Source organism: Ahaetulla prasina, chromosome 7 (genome assembly GCF_028640845.1).
Source record: "Ahaetulla prasina isolate Xishuangbanna chromosome 7, ASM2864084v1, whole genome shotgun sequence".
Classification (NCBI taxonomy): Eukaryota; Metazoa; Chordata; class Lepidosauria; order Squamata; family Colubridae; genus Ahaetulla; species Ahaetulla prasina.
This window is the reverse complement of record NC_080545.1, coordinates 99,274,142-99,294,992: the sequence shown is the minus strand read 5'-3', so window position 1 is coordinate 99,294,992 and position 20,851 is coordinate 99,274,142. Positions and strand designations below refer to the sequence as shown.

At 45.3% G+C, this 20,851-nt stretch overlaps 1 protein-coding gene across 1 annotated transcript in view; it reads right to left on the bottom strand.

Annotated features, from left to right (window-relative positions):
- Window positions 1-20,851, bottom strand: part of LOC131202599 (collagen alpha-1(X) chain-like) — a 71,772-nt gene that overhangs the window by 12,210 nt on the left and 38,711 nt on the right. Inside the window, exons 11-19 of the mRNA XM_058191702.1 lie at window positions 19,853-19,888; window positions 18,809-18,880; window positions 16,283-16,318; window positions 16,077-16,112; window positions 14,155-14,196; window positions 6,921-6,959; window positions 5,496-5,531; window positions 4,469-4,609; window positions 3,368-3,595 (exon numbers count right to left, since the gene is read on the bottom strand). Of these exons, the coding sequence (XP_058047685.1) occupies window positions 3,368-3,595; window positions 4,469-4,609; window positions 5,496-5,531; window positions 6,921-6,959; window positions 14,155-14,196; window positions 16,077-16,112; window positions 16,283-16,318; window positions 18,809-18,880; window positions 19,853-19,888 (666 nt within the window). The remainder of the gene's footprint in view (window positions 1-3,367; window positions 3,596-4,468; window positions 4,610-5,495; window positions 5,532-6,920; window positions 6,960-14,154; window positions 14,197-16,076; window positions 16,113-16,282; window positions 16,319-18,808; window positions 18,881-19,852; window positions 19,889-20,851) is intronic.

Here is a 20,851-nt window from a genome sequence, read left to right as displayed (position 1 = left end):
TGAAAAACGGGCCTTCCTGTCCCACCGGAAGTCAGCAAATGGGTCATTTCCGGCCTCTGGAGAGCCTCGGGGGGGAGGGGCATTTTCACCCTCCCCAGGCTCCTAGAAAGGCTCTGGGCCTACCGGGCCATCACGTGCCAAAAGCGGGAAGAACGTGGGGGAGGGTCCTGCACGCATGCACGGGGGGGGGCACATTGAATTATGGGTATGAGCAAGCGTGCATGTGACCCCCCCGTACTCCCCCCACTTTTGGCAGGTGACGGCAAAAATGGTTAGCCATCACTGCTCTATGCCATCCTATTTAGGCACGTTTTTGAGGCCAGGCGCATGTGCAGAAGGCGCGCGAGAGAGAGCAAAGCACGCACGGAAGGCAGGCGTGCGCTTAAACTGGGCGCGCGCGAGACGAGCTGGTAGTAGCATAATGTGAAGTCCACCGCTGTTTCTTTCCTTTCCTTCCAATTTTTGCAAGATCCAGCGTTCAGAGCCAAAGTTTAATGAATTGCTTTCATTAAACATTAGAATAATGAAAGAAGTATATATATTTTTTCCCTGCGGGAAAGTATTGTTAGGAAAACTGGGGGAGATCTCTTGGATGGACATGAAAATCGCCTTATCACTTTGGATCTTGTCGGCCGTTCTCTTTCTTTGCACGAATTTTTGCACGTAATTATGGTTTATCTTACCTTTGTGTAACAACCCCCCACCCCCATCCATCTACATTCCGGAACACACGAAACCCAAACTGCCTATGATCTTCACCGTCAGGCTGCGAATTCATTTAACGCCAGGATGACATGACGATTAAAGATAATATTAGCTATTATTTTTCCTCAAAAATGGGGGCGTCGACTCCAGGGAAATTTCAGAAAATTGCTGATAGGTGAACGGTGATCGTTCGTCCTATTTATTTGGCGACAAGGTGGCCAGCCTGGGAGAATTTTCTATCTTTTATTTCGCAATTACTGCTCCGTATTTTCCTGTAATACAAATGCTGGATGTTTTTAAGGAAGAGCCATTTGTCTGAAAGGGAATAGAGTTTCCTGCCTGAGCAGGGGGTTGGACTAGAAGACCTCCAAGGTCCCTTCCAATTCTGTTCTTCTGTTCTTCTGCTATTTTTACCTCCCTCCATCCCTCCCTCCTTCCTCCCTTCTTTCTTCCTTTCATCCGTCCCTCCCTCCCTCTTTCCTTCCTTCCTTTCCACCCCCTCTCCTTCCTTTCTTTCTCCTTCCTTCCTTCCTTCCTTCCTTCCTTCTTTCCTTCCTTCCTTTCCTCCTTCCTTCCTTCCTTCCTTCCTTCCTTCCTTCTTTCCTTCCTTCCTTCCCCATCATTGGAGGTTTTTAAGAAGAGATTGGACAACCATCTGTCTGAAATGGGATAGGGTTTCCTGCCTGAGCAGGGGGTTGGACTAGAAGATCTCCAAGGTCCCTTCCAGCTCTTGTTATTCTGTAAATGCTTGTCCAGTCTCTTCTTAAAAACCATCAGTGTTGTTGCATCCATAACTAATGCATGAGAAAGAGGACAGGTAGTCCTCGACCTACGACCGCAAATGAGCCCAAAATGTAGCTGTTAAGTGAGACACACATTAAGTGAATTTTGCTCCATTTTATGACTTTTCTTAGCCCGGTGGTTAAGTGAATCCCTGCAGTGGTTCAGTTACTATCATGGCCATTAAGTGAATCAGAAGGTCAGATGGTCACAAAAGGGGATCATGTAATCCCGGGACACAGCAACCGTCATAAGTATGCCAAGCAGTTGAATTCTGAACATGTGACCATGGGGCTGCTACAACGGTCATAAGTCAGGGGTGGGATGCTCCTGGTTCAGACCGGATCGCCTGATCCGGTAGCAATTTTGGCTGGTGGTTTGGAGAACCGGTAGCAATCGCGGGGCGAGGGTCCACCCACCGGCCCGGCTGTCATTATTTCCAGCTCCGCCCACTGGCCTGGCTGAACACAGGAGGGGATTATGGGTGGTGGAATTGTTATCTGTAAGGTTTCCTGCCATTGGGGGGAAAAAATTCTTGAACTTCTTTTGGAAAAAAATTCTCTGTTCACAAAGTTGATGAAAAGTTTGCAGAAAATTTCTTTTTTTTTTACCCCACTGGAGAGAGGAACCTCAAATCCACGTCATAAATCCCCTTTTTCAGATGGGTCGGAACTTCTAAGGGTTCCTAAGCAACCGGTCGTAAACTAAGGATTCCTTATAAAGTAATTCCATCAATTAAAACGGTTGAGCTGGAATCCTCCGTTTTTCCTTTTCCTTTTTCCTTTTTGCTGTTTACAAGGAATCCTCTGTGGGGTGTCCTGTTCCTCCTCATGATCTCCACTCGCTGCCATTTCTGAGTAGATCCTATCACCGGATTCCTACCTGAATTTTAAGCAGGTATAAAATAATTCCGTTTTAAAAGGAGCGAGCCAGATTTGATCTATGTGTTGAGTGCCCTCTAGTGGACGCTGCAATAATTGCTGAGAAAGGATTCATTTCGATGCCCATAAGGCAGGAAAGCCTCATAGGTGAACAATGATCATTCATTCATTCATTCATTCATTCATTCATTCATTCATTTATTCATTCATTCATTCATTCATTCATTTATATTATTTGTTTGTTTGTTTGTTTGTTTATTCACTCATTCACTCACTCATTTATTTGTACCCCTCCATTATTTATTTGTATCCCGCCTTGATTATTTTTACCGATAACTCAAGGCAATGAACACACACACCTTCCTCCTCCTATTTTGCCCACAACAACAACCCTGCGAGGTAGTTTGGGCTGAGGGAGAGCGAATGGCCCAAAGCCACCCAAGCTGACTTTCGTATATAAAGTGGGACTAGAACTCACTGTCTCCTGGTGATTGGCTCGAAGTCACCTTGCCAGCTTTCCTGCCTAAGATGGAACTAGAACTCCCAGTCTCCTGGGGATTGACCCAAATCACCCGGCTGGCTTTCATAACATAAGGCAGGACTAGAACTCACCGTCTCCTGGTGCTTGTCCCGAAGTCACCCAGCTGGTTTTCATACATAAGGCAGGACTAGAACTCACAGTCTCCTGGTGATTGGTCCAAAGTCACCCAGTTGGTTTTCATATATAGGGCAGGACTAGAACTCACCCTCTCCTGGTGATTGGCCTACAGTCACCCAGATGGCTTTCATACCTAAGGCAGGACTAGAACTCACCATCTCCCACTTTCTAACTTAGTGCCTTAAGCACTAAATTGTGTGGCAAGGAAGATCGTAAAACGGAGCGAAACTCACTTCACACCTGTCTCGCTTAGCGAACAGAAATTTTGGGCGCAGCTGTGGTCATAAGTCGAGGACAACCTGTAATTCTGCGAGAGGTAGAATGGCGGTGTGGAAACTTTTACCTTTGTGTGTTTCCTCAGAGTTGCTTCCATGCTCTCAGCGGTGGCGTTTTGAGAAGGGTCACCTCTTCCATCCCGAGGTTCGGCTCTCTTCGGGATCGTGGGAACGTGAGTCGTTTCCCAAACTTCCAGCTCCTCCCGATTTTTCTGGGAGTTGGTTGATGTTTCAGACACCACAACACCCCGTGTCTCCTGATCCCTGGCAGAGGTGAGGCTTTCTGGAGGGACAACCTAACACAGCGTGGAAGGGCAGTTTAGGAGCATGAGGAAATTTTTTTTAAAAAATGACCACAGTATTTGAGCGAAAGATTTTATATACAGGACTGCAATCATGGGGTCCACACCCCTTCTCTTTTCTTTGTTCCTTCCATTATCCATCTTTCCTTCCTTCCTTCCTTCCTTCCTTCCTTCCTTCCTTCCTTCCTTCCTTCCACCCTCCCTCCCTCCTGTTTCCTCTTTTCCTGTCTCTCCTCTTCTCCCCAAAACTCTACACCTTACCTACTTCTCCCCCTTCTCCCCTTCCTTCCTCTCCTCGTCTCTCTATTCCTCTCCTCCTCCCTTCCTCTTTCACCTCCCTCCCTTCCTTCTCTCCTCTCCTTCCTCTCTTCTTCTCCTCTCCTGTCTTCCTCTCTCCTCCCTCCCTCCCTCCATTCTCCTTCCTCCTCCTCCTCCTCCCTCCTCTCATCTCTTGTCTTCCTCTCCCTCCTTTCTTCTCCCTCCATTCTCCTGTCTTCCTCCTCCTCCTCTCCTCTCCTCTCTTCTCTCCTCCTCCTCTTCCTCCTCCCTTCTCCTCTCCTCTCTTCCTCCTTCCTCTCCTCCTCCTCTCCTCTCCCTCCATTCTCCTCTCTTCCTCTCCTCTCTTCCTCCTTCCCTCTCCTCCTCCCACCCTCCCTCCTCTCCTCTCCTCTCCTCTCCTCTCCTCTCCTCTCCTCTCCTCTCCTCTCTATTCTCCTCTCTTCCTCCCTCCCTCTCCTCCTCCCTCCCTCCCTCTTCTCTCCTCCTCCTCTCCTCTCCTTGATAATAAAACAACAAAATTTTCGGAAGCCAAGTCCCTCCCAACCTCAGATTCTCCCTTCCAGCGCAAGATGCCTCTGCGACCCTCACCGTGGAGTTTTGGGGTTTCGATTGTTGCTTCTTCTTCTTCTTCTTCCCGTCCTTCTCCTTCTTGGCCTCAGCAACCTGATGGGTCATCTTTTGTACCCCACCTTGCAGGAGAAGGTCAGTCAGTTCCTTCAACAGGGCCAGCTGCAGGTGGAAAAAATAAAATAAAAAGCAAAATTAGAAAAATGGGGTTGATCCTGTTCTACCACCCAAAGGAAGCCCAACCAGAAGAAGATCTGAACGAGAAAATCATGGGAATTTAGGCCTCTTCCCGATTTGCTGGGATTATAGTTCTCCGAATCCCTTCACAGTGCTGTAGGAATGCTGGGAGCCGTCGTCTTCTAAATGATACCAGACTCAGGAAACCTACAGTAGTCTTTGACTTTCAACTATTCATTTAATCAATCAATCAATCAATCAATCAATCAGTATAGAACTGGAAGAGACATTAGAGGTCTTCTAGTCCAGGGGTCTCCAACCTTGGCTACTTTAAGCCTTGGCATACTTCAACTCCCAGAATTCCCCAGCCAGCAAAGCTGGCTGGGGAATTCTGGGAGTTGAAGCCCGCCAAGGCTTAAAGTAGCCACGGTTGGAGACCCCTGTTCTAATCCAAACCCCTGCTCAAGCAAGACACCCTATACTATTTTAGGCAAATGGTTGCCCAGTCTCTTCTTAAACACATCCAGTGATGGAGCCCCCACAATTTCTAGTGGCAAGCTGTTCCACTGGTTAATTGTTCTCCCTGTTAGGAAGTTTCTCCTTGCGTTATGACCGCAATATAGTCACATGTTTAACTTGTTCCTTAAAACATCTGTCTTCACACACACACACACACACCAATAATCCAAAATGCCCAATTTCTAAAGACTGAAATATAATTTTTATGTCCGGATGAAAGTTTCGCACAAATGTATTTGAGGTCTCTTGAAACTCGTCGATGACACGGATATTTCCATGAGCTTCACCTAATAACAAGAAATAAAGTGGGTTTGCCGTTTAACCATCATTGGCAGGCAAGAAGGTCACATACCTTGATCCCATAAGCTTCCAAAAGTCGTTCCAGGTCCTACGTAAACATTTAAAAAAGCAAAGAAATACTTATTCGTTGACCATCTACAGATAATATAGAAATAATGGCTTAAATTACATGTTAGATTATATGTTTAGTTGAGATGCTTGCTTATAGACTTGAAATCCTAGGCTTTAGACTTGAAATCCTAGGCTTAGAAAACTTGGAACTCAGTCGCCTTCGACAAGACCTGAGTTTAATTCACAGAATCATCTATTGTAATGTCCTTCCTGTTAAAGACTACTTCAGCTTTAATTGCAATAATACTAGAGCAACTAATAGATTTAAACTTAATGTCAACCGCTTTAATCTAGATTGCAGAAAATATGACTTCTGTAACAGAATCATCAGCGCTTGGAACACTTTACCTGACTCTGTGGTCTCTTCCCAAAATCCCAAAAGCTTTAACCAAAAACTTTCCACTATTGACCTCACCCCATTCCTAAGAGGACCATAAGGGGCGTGCATAAGCGCACAAACGTGCCTACCGTTCCTGTCCTATTGTTTTTCTTTTTCTCCTTCTTATATATATATATATATATATGCTTATTCCTCCTATTATTTACTCATATATATGTTTATATATTATATAATCTTTTGTATGATACCTACATATATTGTTGTGACAAAATAAATAAAATAAATAAAATAAAAATATACAAAATAGTCAATATATATTATATAAAAAATATGTTATATAAAATCAAAAATATTCTCTGTGACCTTCCTTTGAAGTCTTCACATTAGCCTTTTTAGAATATGTAGATTTCAACTCCCAGAATTCCCTAACCAGCAACCTTTAAGACATGTGGACTACAATTCCCATAATTCCCCAGCCAGTAGGTTAGCTAGCTGAGATCCACACGACTTACAATTGCTGAGTTGGCTGAGGATCTTTGGGTTGAAGTCCACCCATCTTAACGCATGCCGGCTGGGGAATTCTGGGAGTGGAAGTCCACCCATCTTAAAGTTTGCCGCCTGAGGACTTCTGGGAGTTGAAATCCACCCATCTTAAAGCATGCTGGCTGGGGAATTCTGGGAGTTGAAATCCACCCATCTTAAAACATGCTGGCTGGGGAATTCTGGGAGTTGAAGTCCACCCATCTTAAAGCATGCTGGCTGGGGACTTCTGGGAGTTGAAGTCCACCCATCTTAAAACATGCTGGCTGGAGAATTCTGGGAGTTGAAATCCACCCATCTTAAAACATGCTGGCTGGGGAATTCTGGGAGTTGAAATCCACCCATCTTAAAACATGCTGGCTGGGGAATTCTGGGAGTTGAAGTCCACCCATCTCAAACCAGGCTGGCTCTGGAATTATGCGAATTGTTAAAAAGTTAAATTCTGGTCCCAGTTGTAGCTATAAATTGAGGATTATATGTATTTACCTTGATATCCATTGCTTTGCCAACTGGTCCAGGGTCCCCCTGGGAAAGAAAACAAAAATGTGCATATGTTTGAAGCTATAATTGAAGTTCAATTATAAATGATTTCATAATTTAATCTTTCACCTCTACTAAAAAGCGAGTAGAGATTACGGTTCTCTAAAGCCAGCAGCTAAATAAGTCCATGGAGGAAAATGGTAACATGGCTGAGCGATTCCTTTCAGTTCCCGACCTTTGTTAGTTAGTTTGCTTGCTAGTCACCTTTGTTGTCCAAGTTTATGGAGATTCTCCGTCATCCAGGTCATGGTTGTCTGGACTTTCTTGGTTTTTTTTTCTTTTGAAGAACTTTCACTTCTCATCCAAGAAGCTTCCTCAGCTCTGACTGGATGCTGGGGAACGGAAGGACTGACACTCCTTGCAGACAGCTGGTCATTTGCATCTTTTTAGAGGGTTGTTGAGGCCACTTGGAGGCTTGTCCATGTCCTCAGGCTCACCTGTGTGGTGCAAATGAGTGTGGAGCTTTCTTGGATTCTACGGGGCAGAAAACATCCTGCGGAAAGCACAGCTCCACCACACAATCTTTCCAGCAGTTCCAAAAAGGCTCCACACCCATTTGCACTATGAAACGGTGGCCTCAACGACAATCTAAAAAGATGCAAATGGCCAGCTGTCTTCAGGGAATATAAATCCATCCATTCCCCACCATCCAGTCAGAGCTGAAGAAGCTTCTTGGATGAGAAGCGAAAGGAATGAAAAACAAGAAAGTCCAGTTGGGAAAAAAAGCCCCTTTCGGTTTAATGTCCAAGGAATACGCGGGCATTTTCCCCAGCACCACAGCTCAAAAGAGCCCACTTCCTTCCTTTCACAACTGTAGTCCCTACAAGGTGCTTTTTCAGGAGGCAACTGGACTTTGTTTTTTTTATTTTGAAGATGTCTCGCTTCTCCTCCAAGAAGCTTCTTCAACTTACAGGATGGAAGGGAATGGAAGGATTGATATTCCTTGCAGACAGCATTTGGTCATTCGCATCCGTTTACAGGATCGTTGAGGCCACTTGAAGGTTTATCTGTGTCCTCAAGGTCACCTGAGTGGTGTTTCTGGTTCCTGTAGTTTGCAATTTTTCCTCTGGAAATCCATTCCTAGTCCCACACCATTCCAAGGGCGTTCATCCCAAATTGTACAGCTAAAAGTCTGTAGAGATTCTCAAGTAATCCAGGTCATGGTTGTCCCCAAAAGTGCTTTTTCAAGAGGCAACTGGACTTCCTTGATTTTTTTTTGTTTTTTTTTATTGAAATGTTTTAACAAACAAAAACATTTTTTCCCCTTTCCCCCCCCCCACAAAACTCCCTTCCCCCCTCCCTTCACACACACACACACACCCCCGGCTTCCCGGGTCAATCACAAGGTATTGTTATACATAAACCAAACATAGAGTAAAATTTTCCCTTCTAATCCAATTAACCTCATCCAAATCTTTTCATTTCCCAACCCCTCCCCATTACATAAAATAATACTTCCTAATTATTCAAAGGCAATCTGATATCTCTTAATCTGATATCTGTTTTGTAAATAATCAATCCATTTTTTCCATTCAATTAAATATCTTTCCTGCGTATTGTCTTTCAAAAAAGCTGAGATTTTAGCCATCTCAGCCAAATTAGTAACTTTCAATATCCATTCTTCTATTGTAGGTAACTCTTTTTTCTTCCAATATTGTCCAATCAACAGCCTTGCTGCTGTTATTAAATTCAGAATCAATTTAGTCTCAATCCCTGTACAATCCGTTATAATTCCCAAAAGGAAAAATTGCGGCAGGAACTTTATCTTCTTCTTCAGGACATTTTGAATAATCCACCAAATTCTTATCCAAAAGGCCTTAATTTTCTTGCAAGTCCAGTTTTTTTTTTCTTTTGAAGACGTTTCGCTTCTCATCCAAGAAGCTTCTTCAGCTCTGGCAGGAAAGTGGGGAATGGCTGGATTTATATTCCTTGCAGACAGCTGAAGGGAGTAGAAATCCTTTCATAACTGTAGGTAGCTACGGGGAACACGACAGACTGGATTAACCAACATTTTCGCTGCCAGGATGATGTCCTTGTTTTTCAAGATTCAGTTGATGTTCACCATTGCTCTGCACCCCAGTGCAATCTGACATTTTATTTCAGGGCTCCCTTCTTTATCTTTATCGGATTTAATTAGAATTCACCTTAAAAAAATAAGATAATTTCTCTGATGGGATATCAGAGACATGTGAGCGGGTTGGTTGGAACCACACAGCCAACCAACCCGCTCATAGCAACACTCCCCACCTCCCCAACAGTATTTATAGGGAGACAGCAGCTCCGACCACGCTTTGCTCGCACAAGCACAAAGCCGAAAGCACCAGCCTGAAGATGATGAGTGAGACCTCGTCGAAACGTTGCCAAGATACTCTCAACCTTACACGGGAAAAGACCCGAATATGCCAAGACCTACATACCTATACTCGTGAAAACCTATGAAAACATACACACACACATACACACACACACATACACATATACATATACACACACACACTCACTCACATAAAAAATACACTGTATTTTTCAGAGTATAAGAGGCACTCCCCCACCAAAAAGAGGGTGAAAAATTGGGTGTGTCTTATACATCGAATGTAGCCCCTCCCACCCGCCGGCTCCCATCCTTTGGTCTCTGCTTCCCAGCAATTTGCCTCCTTGCAGCAAACAGCAAGCCGCCCGTTTCAGCTTCAGCACAGCCTGATTAGCACAAGCAGCTGATTGTCAGTTGGATCGGCCTCCCGACCATCAGCTGTTTCAGGCTGCAGGGATTGCCATGGCCTATGGCCGCCTCTGCACACCCCATTTTTGGCCTCCGCTGTTGGCTGCAAGGAGGCAAATTGCTGGCAGGTTTTTTTCCTTGTGCTAATCAGGCTGTGCTTGTTCTGTCCCCTCCCGGCCTCAGCCATGCGAGCTGGCTAAACGAGTCGGCAATTGAGTTCACAGCTGCTATCAGTCCTGGCAGGGAATCTGAAGCTGCCTGCCAAAGTCTCCCTTATCTTGGGGATGCCGGGCAACCAGGAAGTCAGCAATCCAGGCCGAATGTTCAGCTCACTTCTCCACGAGTCAAATAGTTCAGCTCAATTTTTGCTTATCATGGAGCAGAAGAGCAGCCAGGGCTGCTTTTATACACTGTGGGGTGTGGCTCCATGACTCAGCACTCTCTAGGCCTGCCCCACCCCTTCCTTTGTTGTAGCCACCTCTCGTATCTCCAAAACCTGGGATCGAGCCAAGCCTGATTGCCATCAGCTGGATCTGGAGGCGTGGCCTGGGGGGGGAAGAGTCAGGGGACAGAGGCCTCATTATCTCCTCCACCTGGCCTGCCTCTGGCTCCTGGAGCTGAGCCAGGGAAGCCGGTGCTCCCGAGGTAAGTCCTGATGGCCCTTCCCGCTCACTTTTCGAGTCACTTTCTGGCAGGGGGCCCGGCTCGGGGGGCGCATACATAACAGTGCTGAAACTGAAACTGAAACAGGCTGTTTGCTATTTGCTGCAAGGAGGCAAATTGCTGGGAGGCAGAGGCAGTTTTTTTTTCTTGTGCTAATCAGGCTGTGCTGAAACTGAAACTGAAACAGGCTGTTTGCTGTTTGCTGCAAGGAGGCAAATTGCTGGGAGGCAGAGGCAGTTTTTTTTTCTTGTGCTAATCAGGCTGTGCTGAAACTGAAACAGGCTGTTTGCTGTTAGGAGGCAAATTGCTGGGAGGCAGAGGCAGTTTTTTTTCTCCTTGTGCTAATCAGGCTGTGCTGAAACTGAAACTGAAACAGGCTGTTTGCTGTTTGCTGCAAGGAGCAAATTGCTGGGAGGCAGAGGCAGTTTTTTTTTCTTGTTTTCCCTGAAGTCTTCTGGATTTCTTCTCCTAAGAAGTCCTGTATCCGATTTCTCCAGCCCAGCTGAACATTTGAGGAGGCCTTGAAGGAATAACTCAGGTCGATGAATTCCATGCCTGATGGGCTTCATTTCACAGAAATCCGGTGTCTGCTTTAACAGATTCCGGTGGAATGAAGGACACCCAAGTCACGGATCTGAAACGTTCATTCTCGAATCTTCTTCCTCTCCAAGAGAAATCGCCTGCTTTCTAGAAGCTTCCTCAAGGGTTTCCTCCCCACAACAGGAAACCCTCAGTTTAAAACCATTTCCTTAGCAACTATTTGAAGTTACAATGGCACAGAAAACAGCGACTTTTCGCTTGGTCCTCAAACTTACAACGATCACAGCACTGCGATGGTCTCTTGATTAAAATTTGGATTCTTGGCAACTGGCATAAATTTGCAATGGTCGCACCGTTCTTGGGCGTGTGATTATCGTTTGTGGCCTTCTCAGCTGTCTTCTGACAAGCAAACCCAGTGGAGGAAAACAGATTCGCTTGTTGTGCCTCATCCGCTTTCCCCGCAGCCGGGCCCATCTTATCTGCTTCCGAACGCTGAGGAATGTCCTAGTATGCCTCCCGGCCCCAGCCCTGGCTCCATGCCCAGACAGGCTGAGGAAGAAGAAGTGCCTCCAGCCCCCAGCTCTGGCTCCATGCCAGGCAAACGGAGCAACTAGATCCCTCCCCCTCCCCCACAGCATGTGAGCCTGAGGAAGGTCAATTACCAACAGCTGCCGACTGGAGTGACCCTCGCTTCAGGAGAATTGATAGGCGGCGTCAACAGAAGGAAGGGAGGGGCAGGCCTGGATAAGTGCTGAGTCATGGAGCCACACCCCATGGCCTATATAAAGGATCTGCTTTCTGGCATTCTCTGAGTCAGGCAAAGTCTAAACATATCTTGCTGAAGTCACTTTCTGGTCTCCTGCCTGCCTTGAGAACTTTGCTAGGACTTTGGCAGAGCTGCAGAGGCACACCTGATTCGGATTTCCCTGACCTGGCCGTCAGCGGAGGAGTGGGACACAACATCGCTGAACAACCGCACCATTCGCTTAAACATAATTCGCTTTCTTCTTGAAAGCCTCCAGCGATGGAGCACCCACAACTTCTGGTGGCAAGTTGTTCCACAGATCGGTTGTTCTCACGGTCAGGAAATTTCTCCTCCCCAGGGCTAGTCCAGCACCTTGGACTGTGTAAACCTATTTTAAGGCGGAATAAAAGAGTTGGATGGGACCTTGGAGGTCTTCTAGCCCAACCCCCTACTCAGGCAGGAGACCTCATACATTTCAGACCAATGGTTGTCCAATCTCTTCTTGAAAACCTCTGATGATGGAGCATTTACAACTTCTGGAGGCAAGCTGTTCCACTGGTTAATTGTTCTCACTGTCAGGGAATTTCTCCTTAGTTCTAGGTTGCTTCTCTCCTTGATGAGTTTCCATCCATCGCTTCTTGTCCTGCCTTCAGGTGCTTTGGAGAATAGCTTGACTCCCTCTTCTTTGGGGCAGCCCCTGAGATATTGGAACACTGCTATCATGTCATCCCCTAGTCCTTCTCTTCTCTAGATTAAACATTCCCAGTTATTATTATAATAATAATAATAATAATAATAATAATAATAATAATAATAATAATAATAATAATAATAATAATAATAATATCAGAGTTGGAAGGGACCTTGGAGGTCTTCTAGTCCAACCCCCTGCCCAGGCAGGAAACCCTACACCATTTCAGACAAATGGCTATCCAATATTTTCTTAAAAATTTCCAGTGTTGGAGCATTTATAACTTCTACAGGCAAGTTGTTCCACTGATTAATTGTTCTAACTATCAGGAAATTTCTCCTTAGTTCTAAGTTGCCTCTCTCCTTGATTAGTTTCCACCCATTGCTTCTTGTTCTACCCTCAAGTGCTTTGGAGAACAGCCCGACTCCCTCTTCTTTGTGGCAACCCCTGAGATATTGGAACACGGCTATCATGTCTCCCCTAGTCCTTCTTTTTATTAAACTAGACATACCGAGTTCCTGCAACCGTTCTTCATATGTTTTAGCCTCCAGTCCCCTAATCAGCTTTGTTGCTCTTCTCTGCGCTCTTTCTAGAGTCTCAGCATCTTTTTTACATCATGGCGACCAAAAATGAATGCAATATTCCAAGTGTGGCCTTACCAAGGCATTATAAAATGGTTTTAACATTTCACGTGCTCTTGATTCTGTCCCTCTGTTTATGCAGCCCAATTCTCACAGCCATTCTTCACAGCCTCCAAAGACCCCCTAATCATTTTTGTTGCTCTTCTTTGCACTCTTTCTAAGATCTCAGCATCTTCTCTGGGCTTGTGGTGACCAGAAAGTGGACGCAGTCTTCCAAATGTGATCTCACCAGCGGAGTATAAAGCAACACCATCACTTCTCGTGATGTGAGAATGTAGGAAGTTAGGGCAGAATATTTCCCCTAAAAGAGACGCAAGAAGTCAGTCCCTCCCTCATCCCATTTGTCAATGGGCCAATCTATTTTACATAACAAAAATCTGCCTCCTTCAGGCAGAGCCATGGTAGGAATTGCCCAAAGCCCCTTTCATTACATCATCACCCAGCAAGGCTCAACCAAGCCTGGGGCAAAGAAAACCTACAAACTTATCCCTGCATGGCCCCATCTGACAACCCATCAGAATAAAAGCTCAAATTCAAAGCCCAACAGAGGGCACAAAACCCAGGCGTTCTCAGCATCTCTGTTCTTTTTTTTGCTGCACAGGATTTCAAGCCATTGTGTTCCCAAAAAGACAGATAAGCAATTATGGAAAAGAAAGGTATAATTAGAATACTGTGCTTGTGAAAAAAGTGGTAATGGATTAAATTGAAGCGAAGAAAGAAGAAACAATTAAAAAAAATGGAGCCAGGAAGAAAACACCGAGATGTCACATGGAAAGAACGGTTGATGTACTAAATGTTTGTTTGTCTATAAAATAAAAAAACTTTTTTTTAAAAAAAAGCCATGTGATCCTATTCATCAATAAACCTTCTTTCCAAGCAACTTCCATGAATCCAATGTCTTTTGCCCCACTGCGAACAGAACCCAGATAGACACTTCTTCCAACAAGAACATGCAGTGATCAAAGAAAGAAGTCATATTATGGCTGAAGATGTGGTCGTTTAGGGTCCCACCAATTCTACGGTACATTCTGAGTTCCCACCACACAGCTAGTAAATTCCACTACAACATGGTTTAGCATCCTTTACTGTCCATACCTCCCAGCTACTAAGAAATAGTTTCTGACTTTCCAACGGAGGAAAATATATACATATATATATATATATTTATACATACTGTATACCTTCTCTCCTTTGATGAAGATGGTACGTTCCACAGGAAGACTCTAAAATAATCAAAGGAGATAGAAAAAGGATTTTTTTTTCCCAGACAAAAGAGGGATCTTCCAAGAATAATGTTTGCAAATATTCTTCAAATTTTTTCTTATTTTCATTTAGAGATCAGGAAGGGAACCGTATGTTAGCACAAAATTTAACAAAAAACAAAACACTGGAAGTTTCTAAGAAGAGGTTGGATAACCATTTGTCTGAAGTGGTGTAGGTTTTCCTGCCTGAGCAGGGGGCTGGACTAGAAGACCTCCAAGGTCCCTTCCAACTCTGTTATTCTATTCTATTCTATTCTATTCTATTCTATTCTATTCTATTCTATTCTATACAATTTCAAGATTTAGTCTTGTTTTTTTGAACCTACTCAAAGATATCCATACTATCGTTGAGTAGGGTCGAAAAAAGGATAAATATTGACATGAATAGCAGATGTTGAGTGGATTACTACCAATAGTAGAGTTCCTTTTCATCCACTGGGATCATCAATTGCAACCCTTAGTCTATATATTTTTACACATGCTTACACAGGTAACCCTCGACTTACGACCACAGCAGAGCCCCCAAAATTATGTTGCTAAGTGAAACATTCGTTAAGTCAGTTTTGCCCCGCTGTACGACCTTTCTTGCCACCGTCGTGAACCATCGCGGTCGTTAACTTAGTCACGGGGTCGTTATGTGAATCTGGCTTCCCCATTGACTTTCCTTGTCGGACGGTGGCAAAAGGCGATCACGTGACCTTGGGAAAATTTGCAACCGTCGTAAGTATGAGTCGGGGGCCAAGTGTCTGAATTTGATCACGGGAGGGTGGTAACGCTGCAACGGTTGCGTGACAAGCGGTCATTAAGTCACATTTTTCAGTGCTGGTGAAACTAAATCATGGTCCCTAAATGAACTGTTTAAAGGACTTATCCATATTTTTAGGACTGACTTCATTCGCTCAGGGTTGAATGTTGTGTCGCTATAATGTTATAATGTTGTGTCGCTATGATCTTCGGACTTTTCGCCGTGAGCTGAAAACGCACCTATTTATTCAAGCGGGACTGGCTTAAAGTTTTATTAAATTTTTAATTGGGGCTATTTATATTTTAGGGTTTTAAATTGTTTTAAATTCTGGCCGTCTTTGTAATATGTTCGGTTTTAGTCTTGCTTTAATGTGTATATTGTGGGTTTTATTTGGCTGTACACCGCCCTGAGTCCTTCGGGAGAAGGGTGGTATAAAAATCTAATGAAATAAATAAAAATAAAAATAAATAAATAATTCGTAGGTGTTTCTGACACGAATAACGAAAGCTCAGTTGCAAGGGACAAATGAGATAGTGTAGACCAGGGGTCTCCAACCTTGGCAACTTTAAGACTTGAGGACTTCAACTCCCAGAGTTCCTCAGCCAGCAAAGCTGGAGAGTTGAAGTCCACAAGTCTTAAAGTTGCCAAGGTTGGAGACCCCTGGTTTAGAAAGTTAGCATCCACCCTTCTCCTAGAAGAATGAAATCTTTTGAGAAATATTAAAAAGGCAGAATATTATATTTCCCTGGATGAGAAATGGAGAAACAGGCTCTTGGAAAGCAGCCCCCACCTTTCTTAATAGCAGATGTCAGCACTTAAAGATAAGGAGATAGATAGCTCTATTCATAAGCAAATACCCTCACCCAGGGGTGAAATGTAGCATTTGTTACTACCGGTTCTGTGGGCGTGGCTTGGTGGTGGTGGGGCAAAAACGCCCCCTCCGCCTTGGTGCAGGAGGCCGACTAGGCCACACCCACCATGGCCACGCCCACTCAGCAACCGGGCAGAGAACCCCTTGATAAATTTTTTTGAAGCCCACCCCTGTAAGTCCAACCCCCTTCCTTGGAGCAATGAAGACCCCTCAAGCCTTACTCACTGTCTCTCCAGGAATCCCAGGGGTCCCCGGCGGTCCCTGTAGAGACACAACACAATCACATACACACAACACAATCACATACACACAACACAATCACATACACACAACACAATCACACCGGGAGGGGTGGGGGGGCACATGAAAGAGACGAATTGGCCAGATTTAAAGAAGTCTCAAAGAAAGGAGAAGAAAACACGCAAACCTACAGTTTCGCCCTTATCGCCTTTGTCTCCAGTGGCACCCTGGAGGAGAAAAATAAGAAAAGAAAAGACATTTATTATATATCGTATTTTTCAGAGTATAAGACGCATCTTAGTTTTGGGGGAGAAAAATAAGAAAAAAGTAGATTGGCAGGCCAATCCCCAATCATCTGTTCCCAGAGGTGAATTTTAGCAACAGGTTCCTTGGTTGTGAGCTCTGTGCCTTGTTTTTTTTTTTTTTCCTGCCTCTAAAACTTCTGAAACTCCGTTTTAGAAAAAACTTTTTTCTGCCTCTGAAAGCCTCCGAAACAGCTTCAGAAAAAATGCCTCTGAAGCTCTGTTTGGAGGCTTTTTTTCTGAAGCTCTGTTTGGAGGCTTTTTTTCTGAAGCTCTGTTTGGAGGCTTTTTTTCTGAAGCTCTGTTTGGGGGCTTCTTTTCTGAAGCTTCGTTTCTGACGCTTTTTTCAGCCTCTGAAACCTCCGCTTGAGAAGCTGGGCGGGGCTACATTCGGAGTCTAAGACGCACCCAGATTTTCACCTTCTTTTTTTGGGGAAAAAGGTGTTTCTTATAACTCCAAAAAATACGGTATTGTTCTGTCCCCCCACCTCAGTCCGGGAGGCATGTGAAATGACTCAATTAGCTGGCAATTTAGTCCACGTCAGCTATCAGCTCTGGCAGCAAACCAGCGAGCGTCTGCCAAGGTTTTCTTTTATCTTTCTTGATGCCGGCGTGTCAACCAGGAAGTCAGGAACAAACAACACTTCAGCTCAAGTTTTCTCCAGGCAGTTTGATTTGTTCGTCACGAAGTAGTATAGCAGCCCCTCCTGCTTTTATACCCTGTGGGGTGTGGCTCCATGACTTAGCACTCTCTAGGCCTGCCCCACCCCTTCTTTTGTTGTTCCCGCCTCTCTTGTATACGAAACCTGGGATCTAACCAGGACTGATTGTCCACAGCTGGGTCTGGAAGCGTTGCCTGGGCGGGGGGAGATACAGGAGACAGAGGCCTCGTTACTTCCTCCACCTGGCCTGCTTCTGGCTTCTGGAACTGAGCCAGAGAGGCCGGCCCTGCGGAGGGGAGCCCTGACGGCCCTTCCCCCTCACTCTCTGAATCACTCTCTGGCAGGGGGCCAGGCCCGGGGAGGGGTGGGGGGGCTGGAGCCACAACAGGTATTTATTTGAGACCTGGCTAAAAAACAGGAACTGTGAGAGCGACCTTGGAGTCCTAGTGGATGAATACTTGAATATATGAGCCCGCAGTGTTGTGGCAGCAGCCCAAAAAGCCAACACAATCCTGGGTTGTATAAACAGAGGCCTTAGAATCAAGATCACGTGAAGGATTAGTACCGCTTTCTAAAGCCTTAGTAAAGCCACACCTGGAATACTGCAACCAATTTTGGTCACCAAATGACCCAAAAGATGTTGAGACTTTGGAAAAAGTTCAGAGAAGAGCAACTAAGATGATCAAAGGCCTGGAGACTAAAAACATATGCAGAACGGCTGAAGGATTTGGGTTTGACCAGTCTTAAAAAAAGAAGAAATAGGGGTGACATGATAGCAGTATTCCAGTATTTGAGGGGCTGCCGCGAAGAAAAGGGGGGTCGACTTATTTTCCAAAGGACCAGAGGGCAGAATAAGAAACAACAAGCGGAAACTAGTCAAGCAGAAAAACAACCTGGAATTAAAGGGAAGCTTCCTAACAGTGAGAACAATTAACCAGTGGAACAACTTGCCACCAGAAGTTGTGGGTGCTTCATCACGGGAGGTTTTGAAGAAGAGACTGGACAGTCACTTGTCTGAAATGGTATAGGGGTCTCCTGCTTGAGCAGGGGGCTGGACTAGAAGACCTCCAAGGTCCCTTCCAGCTCTATTCTAATTCTGGTTCTGATTCGGATGTCAAGTGCTCAAATTTTTATCGTGTGATCACGGGGATGTGTGCAACAATTTTAAGTGTGAAAAACGGCCATAAATCGCTTTTGTAGTGCCGTTGTAACTCCGAGCGGTCACTATACAAATGGCCGTAAGTCAAGGACTACGGTAGAGTGTGTTCTAGGCTCCCGATTAAAATCAGAACTAGGGACAGCTCCCAGGCGTATGAGCATTTCGAGCTGGCCTAATTACAGTACAGTTAGTCCTCGATTTATAACAGTTCATTTAGTGGGGGAGGGCGCGTGACTAGCGTCGTGGTGAGACAACATGTCCCTTGGGAGCTCCCATGGGACCGTCGAAATCCCAGCTGTCGGTTGGCCCTTTATGGACCTGAATCACCTCGTAGGGGTGATATACGAGGGGAGCAAACTACGACGATCTCAGGGAGCCTTCAAACTCCCTGACTGATCCGGAGAAAGCTCCCTAAACTGACAGCTGGGAAGGCGTCCATTGTAGCAGCGTCGAGGAGAGAAGCAACCTAGAACTAAGGTAAAATTTCCTAACAGTGAGGACAACTAGCCAGTGGAACTCCTTGCCTCTGTAGAAGTTTTTTTTCTCACGTTTTGGGTAGACTTTAACGTCATTCTCTCCCCTCCTGCGACTTACATCTCTGCCAGGCCGCCCCATATCGCCTTTGATTCCTCGTTCTCCAGGGAGTCCCGGAAGTCCTAGAAGACCCTGTGAAGGATTGAGAGATCTTTCATGTGTCTAAAGTCAAGAAGGAATGGAGATCGGTCCCCACTTTGCCTGGACAACTCAGCACTCAGCACTGTTTCTCATCCTTGGCTGCTTGAAGGTGTGTGGACATCAACTCCCAGAATTCCCCAGCCAGCTTAGCTGGCTGGGGAATTCTGGGAGTTGAAGTCCACCTATCTCCCAGCACTCAAGTTTGAGAAACAATGATTTTCTGGGCCATTTTCAGGCCATTTTCCAGCCGTTTTGGGGCCATTTTTCAGGCTGTTTTGGGGCCATTTTTCACAGCCTGAAAACATCCCAAAAACATCCCGAAAACATCCCAGAAAATGGTCTGGTTTTTGGCCATTTTCAGGCCGTTTTCCAGCACTCCGATGCCCATGAAGACCAGCTGGCCGTGTGCGCCAGAAATCAGAAGAGCAGCTGGCGACAGCGTGCCATAGGTTCACCATCTCGGGCTTCGGTCATCCAATTGTAGATCCTATTCAAAATTTCCTCCTGTTGGGCTTGCATGAGTCAACCATCGGACCTTTGAGGTAGGCCGAGTCAAGAAATAGACCTGACAAGGATTCTGGGAAGTCTGGGAAGTCCAATTTTGAAAGTTTAGTATGAAAGAAAATCATAGCGGGGTTATCTTGAGTTTCTTTCTCACTCCACCTTCTATTTTGGGACTGTGCCGCCTTTAAGCAAACATGGCTGAGCTCCAGGAATTTTTGTAGTTAGGAAGAGTGGCCCCGTTTTGACGGTCTAGGTTCCTCTCTGAGCTATCTTGTGCAGCACAGAGTCAAAATGAGTCCGTTTTCATTAAGTGTCCGTCTGTCTCAGGAGGGTTCGCTGTTTTGTGTTCTTGGTCCTTATCGGCTGGTTCGTAGCTTTCCTACCAAGAATCTGATGGACCCCGGGCTAAACTGATTTGCAATTTTGAATAAAGAAAAAACAGACTCTCCAACAGCTTACCTGGATTCCAGGTTCCCCTTTCTTTCCTTCTTCTCCCTAGAATTTAAAGTGTTCAGTGTTTCAGTTTCAAAAATTCACCATTCTGAAATTTCACTTCTGCATTGTAAAAGGCAAACTGTCAACCTTCCTTTTTCTCTCCTCCCTTTCTCCATCTTTCCTTTTCCTTCCTTCCTTCCATCCATCCTTTCCCTTTCCCTCTTTCCTTCTTCTTCCTTCCTTCCTTCCTTCCATCCATCCTTCCCTCCTCCCTCTTTCTCTCCTTCTCTCCTTTTCCTTCCTTTCTTCCTCCCTTTTTCCTTTTCCTTCCTTCCTTCCATCCATCCATCTATCCCCTCCCTCCATCCCTCTTTCCTTTTCCCTCCTTTCTCCCTCCCTTCCATCCATCCATCTTTCCCTCCTCCCTCTTTCCCTCTCCTTTCTTCCTTCCTTCCTTTCATCCATCCATCCTTCTCTCCTCCCTCTTTCTCTCCCTCTATCCTTTTTCTTCCTTCCTTCCTTCCTTCCTCCCTCCCCTTTTCCTTTTCCTTTCTTCCTTCCTTCCATCCATCTATCCATTCCCTCCCTCTCTCTTTCCTTTTCCCTCCTTCCTTCCTTCCTCCCTTCCATCTATTTATCCTTCCCTCCTCCCTCCCTCTTTCCCTCTCCTTCCTTCCTTCCTTCCATACATCCTTCCCTCCTCCCTCCCTCTTTCCCTCTCCTTCCTTCCTTCCTTCCTTCCTTCCATCCATCCATCCATCCATCCTTTCCTCCTCCCTCTTTCTCTCGCTCTTTTCTTTTCATCCCTCCCTCTTTTTGAAAATCCGGCTGCCATCAAGAAATGATCCATGATATTTCTGGTGCTGTAAATTGGTTCCCATATTCCAAACACAGAGCCACAGTTTGAACCAAATAACCTGGTGTTACTAGGTAGAATGCTTGCTTTGGCTTCCAGTAGGACTCTCTCTGATCATTTGGGGCAACTGAAACCAGTGTTTAAATCAATTAAAATGAAGGAGACGG